The following is a 9,535-nucleotide window of genomic DNA, read 5'->3' as shown; positions in this document are numbered from 1 at the left end:
TTTCTACATTAGGGAAGACAAGAGGAGGGGGAGATCCTCCTCTTCGAAAAGGATAGAATCGTATGTTGGAACGTTCGAGGGATCAACGACCATGGTCAAAAAAATCAAGTCAAAGGCATGTTGCATGCTAAAAAGGTTGCTCTTGTTGGTCTCCTCGAGAAGAGAGTAAAGGCCTCAAAGCTTGGGGTCTTATACTTAAATATGTTCAAAGGGTGGTGTTTTACATCTAATATTGCTTGGCATGATGGCGGTCGAATAATTGTAGCTTGGAATCCCTCTAGTTATTCAGTGAACATACTAAAATGTACAAGTCAGCTTATTCATCTACAAGTCTCTACTTTGGATGCTAAGTCTTTCTCTGCTACTTTTGTGTATGCTTTTAATGAATTATATGGTAGGAAATTATTATGAACTGATTTAAAATGTTTGGTTTCCCATGAACCATGGATTGTTATGGGAGACTTTAATGATATTTTTTTTAAGGAGGAAAGGATTGGGAAAAGAGTGAAATACACTGCTGCAATGGATTTTATTGATTGTGTTGGAGCTTGTATGCTTGAAGATGTTAAGTATAGTGACAACTACTATACTTGGAATAACAAAAGGCAAGGTAATGAGGGAATTCGCTCCAAGATAGATTGGGTACTTGCCAATCAAAATATGTTAGATAATTTCTCTTCTGCTAAAGTAATTTTTTCAGCTGAGGAGTTATTTGATCACACTCCAGCCATAATCTCCTTGTCTCATGAAATCCTTGGTGGAAAAAAACCATTTAAGTATTTTAAGACGTAGATAGCCCATCCTCGCTACACTGAGATTGTAACAGAGATTTGGAATCAACGAATCGATGGATCTAAGATGTTTCAAATTGTAACAAAGCTGAAGCAACTTAAAGGAGGTTTTAAAGAGCTTAATCGGCAGCATTTTCCAACATACAAAATGCTACCGATGAAGCGAAGAAGGAGCTCCTTGAAACTCAGCTGAAATTACAATCTGATCATCTTAATACTGAACTCATAGCCACGGAAGCTGTTGTTCGTATCAAATACGGGCAACTTTTGAAGGGCCTCAATTCTTTTTTGCACCAGAAATCTAAGATCTCTTGGATTAAAAATAGAGATGAAAACACAGCCATTTTCCATGCTAGTATCAAGGAGAGGAGGAGGTCTAACAGTATTCTTTCTATTGAAGATCAACAAGGAGTCCGAACTGATAAAGCAGAAGAAATTTTAGCAGCTTTCCTTTCATTTTATCAGCACCTACTTGGCTCTAAAATGGAAGGAAGGACGAAGGTTAACAAAGGAGTAATGAATTTGGGACCTATTGTCAACAAAGATCAAGCAAAATTTTTATTGAAAGAGTATTCCAAAGATGATGTCAAGAAAGCTATATTTGCAATCCCAGGAATTAAAGCACCAAGTCCAGATGGCTATAGCAGTTGCTTTTTGCAGGAAGATTGGGACCTAATTGGAGAAGATATTAGCGAAGCGGTGCTGTCTTTTTTGCATACACGTCAGATCCTTAAAGAAATTAATACTATTGTTTTAAAACTTATTCCTAAATGTAAGTGTCCTAATACAGTTAGTTACTTTAGACCTATTGCATGTTGTAATGTAATCTACAAAACCGCTACTAAACTCCTCTGTTCAAGATTGAAAACTATACTACCTGATCTGATTGCGCAAAACCAAGGTGGATTCTTTTCTGGCAGGTTTATAGCTCATAACATCATGATTTGTCAGGATTTGAAAAGGCACTATGGAAGAAAAAATTCTAAAGTCGGCTGTATGATCAAGCTTGATCTTCAGAAAGCTTATAATACTCTTGATTTGGACTATTTGGAAGAAATCCTTCATGCCTTTCAGTTTCCTGATAAATTTATCAAGTTGATTATGATTTGTGTTCGCACACCTAGGGATTCACTTATGTTCAATGGCTCATTACATGGATATTTTAAAGGGAAATGGGGTCTACGACAGGGAGATCTTTGCTCTTTGTTCTAGGTATGGAGTATCTATCAAGAATAATGCTAAATATTGGATCTAAATAGGAGTTCAAATTCCATGATAGATGTGCTGAACTTAAATTGAATCACCTGATGTTTACTGACGATGTTATACTCTTTTGTCATGGCTATTATAAGAGTATTTACTATATGTTACAGGGGCTCAAACTGTTTTCATGTTCAACTGGCCTACAGCCGAATCCCAACAAATATGCTATATACCGCTGTGGTATGCTCTGAAATACAACGCATTCTTGATTGCTCGAGTTTTTTCAAAAAAGAGGTACCATTCAAATACTTAGGTATCCCTATTTGTGCGAAACGAATATCAGGAAAGGAATGTATGATTCTAGCAGATAAAATGATAGTCAGGATCAAAACATGGAGTACATGAAATTTGTCTCTGGCGAGGAGAGTTATACATGTCAGCTCAGTTCTCATGTCCATTCATTCATATTGGAGTCAAGTCATGGTGCTTCCAAAGAGAACAATACGGGATATTGAAGCCATCTGTCATGCCTACTTATGGAAAGGCAATCATGTTTCTCAAGGGTCGGGATCAATAGATTGGGATCATGTTTGCCAACCAAAAGTTGCTGGAGGAATCGGTTTGAAAAGAATTGCAGAGTGGAACATTGCAGGAATGACAAAATATGTGTGGGCAATTGCGAACAAAGAAGACAACCTGTGGATTAGATGGATACATTGTGTATACATCAAAGGTGTGGATTGGTGGACTTATCAAGCTCCACCTCAAGCAAGCTGGTATTGGAGGAATTTGAATTCGGTCAAAAATCAAATCAAAGGTGTTATGGACACTCAATAGTTCACAAACACCAAATACAGGATATCAAATGGCTACAAGACTCTTTGCCCTTCTCAAAGCAAAGTGAAATGGATTCATGAGGTATGGAATAGACTCAACATTACTAGGCATAGCTTTGGCTTATGGATTACAATCAAAGATAGACTTAGAACTAGAGAAAGATTGCACAAATTTAACATCATTGGAGAAGATTTCCATTTGTTCTGTAAGGTTCACCTCGAAACTTCAGAGCATCTTTTCTTCTCTTGCACATTCTCTATTGTTTGTCTTTCTCAAGTTAAAGCTTGGCTAGGTTGGAGAGTTGAAGCAACAACTTTGAGTAAGCTGTCCAGGTGGCTGGAAAGAGCAAAACTAAGCAGGTTTTGGAAGGCATTTATAACTGCTCAGTGGCTGCTTTGGTGTATCATATATGGAAAAATCAAAATAATTTCCTATGGAATTCAGGGAGATTAGCCCATGATACTGTTGTACACGCCACAAAGTAGGATGTAAAGAATAGAGTGTTGTGTAATTAGTCGAAAAAACACCAGCCAGCTCCCGACTGGTTTGCAAAATGGTAGCTGTCTTCTTTTATTTGTTTCAGCTTTTACTATAGTGGTTGCCCACTGTTTGTAAAAAAAAAACAAGGAAAAGGAAGAAAGAAAGAGTGATAGATTGTGTAATTACATTTTATTGTATTGTATAGATAGTATTCAGGTCTTCTTATTGAAGATGCTAATAGGTTGTAAATGTTTTTGGAGTAATGAATTACATTGATTGACAAAAAAAATATATTAGTTTATGAATTATTTAGATAGATATTTTTTAGGTAAATTTTTTGGTATTTTTCTAGATATCTTTAATTAATAAGAACATTAATATTTAAGTTGATTTGTTCTATACACTTAAATATTTGATATTTTTCTTAAAATATTTAATTAAATAGGAAAATTATATGTATGTTGAAAATTAATTTATTTAATTTTTGAGCAACATAAATTAGAATAGTTTTTTCTAGTTTTATTTTATTTTAAATAGAATTTAGAATACATATTATTTTAATACACTGGATTTCAAATTCAATTGTATGTATTTGTAGAAAATTAAATTTAAGTTGAAAATTAATTTTAATTAACTTTGGACTAACTTAAATTAAGTAATTTGCATAATATTTATTGCAAAATTTATACTAAGGATAGAAAATAAACTTTATTTTTAAGATCTTTCTAGGGTATAATTTTATAAATATTAAATTAAACTTTATTTTTAGAGTTATATAAATTAGTAATCTTAATTAAATAAATAGATTAAAATAAGTATCAAATGAAAATACACTCTTTAAAAATAAGGAGCTTTAGTTATAAGGATATTCGATCTCTATTGTTGGTCTTACATGGTTAATTGTTTCAATATAATCTCAAGACGCTAGACTTCGTCCCCCTTATGGATGGTTATTCGTTGAAGCATTTAACACCGTAATGATCTTGAAAGATAAATATTTTGTAAGTTTTTGTCTCTATTAGACTCTCCCCTACGGTGACTACTTAGAGATAAATTTACGTAGTATGAAACAATGGTCAAAGCTTATAAAATAAGAATAACCTTGACTCTCGCCTACTGGGGCATTGTTGGATTCTTACTTCGTTTGAATAAAAGGTTGCTAGAATGGTGTCTATTTTAGATGAGCTGACTACTCCATTCAATGAATGATATCTTTGACTCTCGCCTACAAGGACACTGTATCAGTTTGTTGGAAACCTTTGAAATTATTTAAGATATGCTTGTTTTGTAGTTTCACATGTCTTTGTCACTCGTTGAATGTTTGATGATTTCTAAATGTGTATGAATTTATATTGAACCATGTTGTTTTCTATTATTAATTTTAGTTATAAATTTCGAGTCTCCATTGTTGGTCTAACTTAACTTGTTGGTTTTAAAGGGACAAATCCCAAAGGATTGTCATCCATTAGATAAACATAATAGTGTTAGATCTTGACAGATAAGCATTTGTAAATGCAATATCTAGTTGTACATCCAAAGATGACAACTTAGACTAGCGTTTACAATATGAAACAATGAAGATATTTATAAAATAAGAATAACTTTGACTCTCGCCTACTGGGACATCGTGGGATTCTTATTTTATTCGAAATTATCTTTTATTAGTTTCCTCTTAGCTTTTTCATTTACAATTTTCTTAGATAGTATATCATTGGATGAATAGTTTATAAATTCATACCGGGGCAATGTTTGACTCTTACTTTGATCGAATAAAAGGTTGCTAGAGTGGTGTCTATTTTTGATGAGCTGACTACTCTATTCAATGAATGATATCTTTAACTCTTGCCTACGGGGACATTGTATCAGTTTGTAGGAAATCTTGGAAATTAATTAAGAGGCGTTTGTTTTGTATTTTCACATGCCTTTGTTATTTGTTGAATGTATGATAATTTCTTAATGTGTATGAATTTATATTGAACCATGTTGCTTTCTGTTATGAATTGTAGTTATAAATTTTGAGTCTTCATTGTTGGTCTAACTTAACTTGTTGTTTTTAATGGGAGAAATCTTTAAGGATTGTCTTCCATTAGACAAGCATAATAGTGTTAGATCTCGACAGATACGTATTTGTAAATGCAACATCTAGTTGTACATCCAAAGATGACAACTTAGAATAGTGTTTACAATATGAAACAATGAAAAGATTTATAAAATAAGAATAACTTTGACTCTCGCCTACTGGGACATTGTTGGATTCTTATTTTATTCAAAATTATCCTTTATTAGATTCCTCTTAGCTTTTTCATTTAGAATTTGCTTAGATAATATATCATTGGATGAATGGCTTATAAATCATCTGCTGATGATGTCCTTCTATTTTCTTCTATGAAATTGAATGACACAGATGACTATATTCCCAACATTCTAACCAAAAATGATATAAATCCTTGACCTTAGAAATCTCCTACTTGTATATGCTTACTTTACGCAACTTAGACTTAAAGTTATATTAGTAGTTGTGGTCCAAGAAAGAATAATCACTCATTGTATATTTGGTATAAATTTAAGTCTTTGCTTTAGATTTTAGATTCCAAATAGAATTTTTTTTCCAGTTTGCTAGAATACATTGGACAATATAGTATGACTTTCACAAGTTATTAATATCTATTTTTTCTCAATGGATTCGAACTGTATGTATATGTTTGGATATGAGTTTTATATTCTGTGACAAGGATCAACTTGGACTATTCTAAGAATTCTTTGATGTAACTAGACCTAAGTCATCAAGATCACAACCACATTCTAATGTATCTATGACATTAGCATCTTATTCATAGTTGTTTTGACAAGATCATTCTCTGCAAAGAAAAAAAATGCCTATATCCACTTAAAAGTATGATCATCTGTATTTGCACATATGGATGTACATTTTGGTGTGGATATGAGTTATCGTTAAATTCCTAGATGATCACTCTAGATTTCACCTTAGGCCAAGAAAATTGAAATTTTTGAGAAATTTCATGAATTTCTAGCAATGTTGAAAACATTAAGGTAAGTGGTTAAAGATCTTGCGAACTGATAGGGGTGGAGAAATATTTGGTGGGTATGCAAATCAAAGATCATTAAGTTGAATTTTTGAATTATATCCAAACTTACCTTCCCAGAAATTTGAATTGCATATTGATGAAAGTAAAAGGTCTATGATTAGTTACTAGAAGTTGCCTAAGTTCTTCTAGAGATATACCCTAGTGATAAGAAATTTTCAGAGTAATGGAATTGTAGTGTACTTAATGTACACCATTACTAGCTACAGGATTGTCCTGATTGCGAACTTAAGAAAAGCTAGAACTATTAAGGTTTGCATGTTTGCTAGCAATTCTAAGTGATTCCGAGTGGACCATCATATGGTCATTAAGATAAAAAAGTATTTGTTTCAACAAATACTAAAATAACAAAGTTGAGGAGATATTTTTGATTCCAAAAGTGTTCTATCATATTATTCGATATAAGATGGTCTCACAGCCTCTACTGTATTGACACAACCGATGAGGAAATTATCACTTATGTTCTTAGACAGAAAGTCACGGTACCTTGTCGGAGTGGGAGGGTTTCAAGGAACTCGCCATGTTATGACTTTGGAGATACTTGTAATTAAAATCTATTATTAGTTTAAACAAGTAATGGAAAGCCAGAATAAGGAACCAAGAGGCAAAACCAAGAGAACTGTGGTTAAAACAATTCATATGGAATAACTGAAAAGGTTTCTAGTACAAGGACAAGAAAGGAATTTTAAAAAATAAGTCTATTCAATGGACTTAAAACTTCCTGATCCTAGTGTTATATGTTTGAGATTATCTAAACCTATGGCTTATGGCATACCTAGTGATTTACTTACTCTGGTGCTAGTAGCTTACTTTTGTAAGATGCTGAGGCACCTTTTTCTGATGGCTAAATCTATAGGAAGCTTTTTGAATTCTAGACATAGATTTTATTTATCTAAGGAAAAGTCTCAACTATGCTAGAAAAGATAATGGCTAAGGAAAGAATTTCTTAGGATCAACAGTGTGAGGTCTCAAATATTCTTTGTAATGCATTAGACCAGACACCTGTTGTTTAGTGGGAGTAATGAGTAGGTATCAGATAAATCTAGGAAGAGAATATTGGAAGACAATCAATTGAATCTTAAGATTAATAAGAGGAACTATATGTTAGTTGATAAGGGTGGTATTTTAATACTCTTACACTACACCAAATAGGGTTTCTAGACTTGCCTTGATGGTAGAAAGTCTACTGATAAGATGGTGATTACTCTTGGGGTGGATTAGTGATTTTGGAGAAGTGTAAAAAGCAATCTAGAATCTCTAATGTCCCAGTGAGACTAAATGTTAACGTTACAGGAAAGATACTTATTCATTCTATGGAAAGTTCTATACAGGTTTTGACATTGTACCAATAATTAGTGAACTACTAGTGTTAGTTTCTGACTAACACAGATGTATTTTCCAAAAATAGAATCCAGTATCGCAAGAGGAGTAGACATATAAAGAGGAATTTCGAATTATCAACAATTTTATGATTAAGGATATGTATGTTGGGTTTTGTGCCCTAAATAAAACCCATGTCAATTTAAGAAATTTGAAGTGATTTATGTTTGCATGAATTTTTCATGCTCATGGTTTAATATGTTTGATATATGCACAAAATTAGTTAAGTCCAGAACATATATTTATTCACAACTACAGTATTGTCAACACAGTGGAATGTGATTGTGATTATATGATTCAAAAGACTAAGTCCCTGTTTCATTAGTGTTTTAGATTTACACTGATGTGATAATTAGCCATGATGTGTACTTACATTTGTAGTAAGTGTTATGTTCTTTCCAGGACATTGGTAAAGTATACTGGTTTCGAATGTATGGAGTATACATTGGACTGGACCGATATTGAACTTAGTAAAGATATTATAAACTTACCGTTGTGTCTTTCTAAGTCAATATCAGTAGTTGATCTTAGATTGAAAGAATCTAAATCCTGATATGGCTAGGCTCAACTCAGGAGTGTTATTCATGTTCTTTGATTTATTAGTTAAGCGTACTTTTGGGTCAGGGTGATACGTATATTTTGGGAACATGATAGTATGATTTAGTGGGAGCGCAGAACATAAATATGGGATCTATAGCTTCTAATGGTGTATAGAAGTCAAGTGATGATTCCCTTCGAGCTTAGCTAAATAGAAGTAAATGGATGAGCTCTTGTTTCAGTGACTATTTCTTAGATCACTAAAACATCATTTACAGATATCTAAGTGTTGTAAGGGGCCAAATACATTGAGGGGTGAAAACGGTAAATTTATCTCATCTCGATGTAAATCATCTATATAGAGGATCTTTGATCACATGAAGATTATAACAATGGTTAAATGAGATAGCATATCTATATCGTGAAACATATAGAATGCTCTATATAAGTCTGAGAGTGAAATTCCAAGTTCTAAGAGTGCATTCAACAAGGAATTAATAAATAGGAAATTTACTTAGTAAATTCGTTTCGCTTATTGGAAGCTCAGCATTATAGATCCATGGTCCCCATTCTAGTTGAGACCATACTGCTTGTAAGACTCAGCAATTCATTTATAATTAATCAATTATAATTCTAAAGTTAGACTATGTCTAATCTGTGAATTTTCACTAAGCAGGGGTGAAATTGTAAAGAAAAGAGATAACAGGTTTATTTATTAATTAAGAGACTCTGTATGTCTAATTAATAATTATATTAAATGACAATATTATTTAATAATATATTTTAGTTATTAAATAATTAGTTTTGGCATTTAAATGGTTAGAATTAGAAAATTGGCGTTTTTGAGAAAATAGAAATAAAAATTGTGAAAACTGCAAAATCCAAGTGAGGCCCAATAACACCTATGGCCGACCACTTGATAGGCTTTTTCGAATTAATATTTTCATTATTTTAATGTCAAATAATTACTAACCTAAAACTAGTAGTTGTCTAAAAATTGAAGTGATGGCTCAGTCAAAATAACAAGTTTTATGATTTTTGTCAGTAATTAAAAGATTGCCTTTTCGGAAAAACTGAGTCTTCCACTTTCTCTCTATATCCGACCCTACCTCTCTCTCTTTTCTTCTTCATAATTTCGAACCCTCTAGTGATATAGTAGTGCCCACACACAGCAAGTGGTACCTCAATCATAGATTGGATGAC

The 9,535-nt window shown here is 32.7% G+C and overlaps 1 protein-coding gene across 1 annotated transcript; it reads left to right on the top strand.

Moving 5' to 3' along the window:
* The first annotated feature begins 453 nt into the window (after positions 1–453).
* Positions 454–2,003, top strand: LOC133036879 (uncharacterized). The gene is made up of 2 exons (XM_061113645.1): positions 454–757; positions 922–2,003. Exons 1-2 carry the CDS (start codon positions 454–456, stop codon positions 2,001–2,003), a joined length of 1,386 nt encoding a protein of 461 aa, XP_060969628.1.
* Positions 2,004–9,535: the final 7,532 nt, after the last annotated feature.

Source organism: Cannabis sativa, chromosome 4, assembly GCF_029168945.1.
Source record: "Cannabis sativa cultivar Pink pepper isolate KNU-18-1 chromosome 4, ASM2916894v1, whole genome shotgun sequence".
In the NCBI taxonomy this organism is placed as follows: Eukaryota; Viridiplantae; Streptophyta; class Magnoliopsida; order Rosales; family Cannabaceae; genus Cannabis; species Cannabis sativa.
The sequence above is the reverse complement of the archived record's forward strand: the minus strand, read 5'-3'. Positions and strand labels throughout refer to the sequence as shown.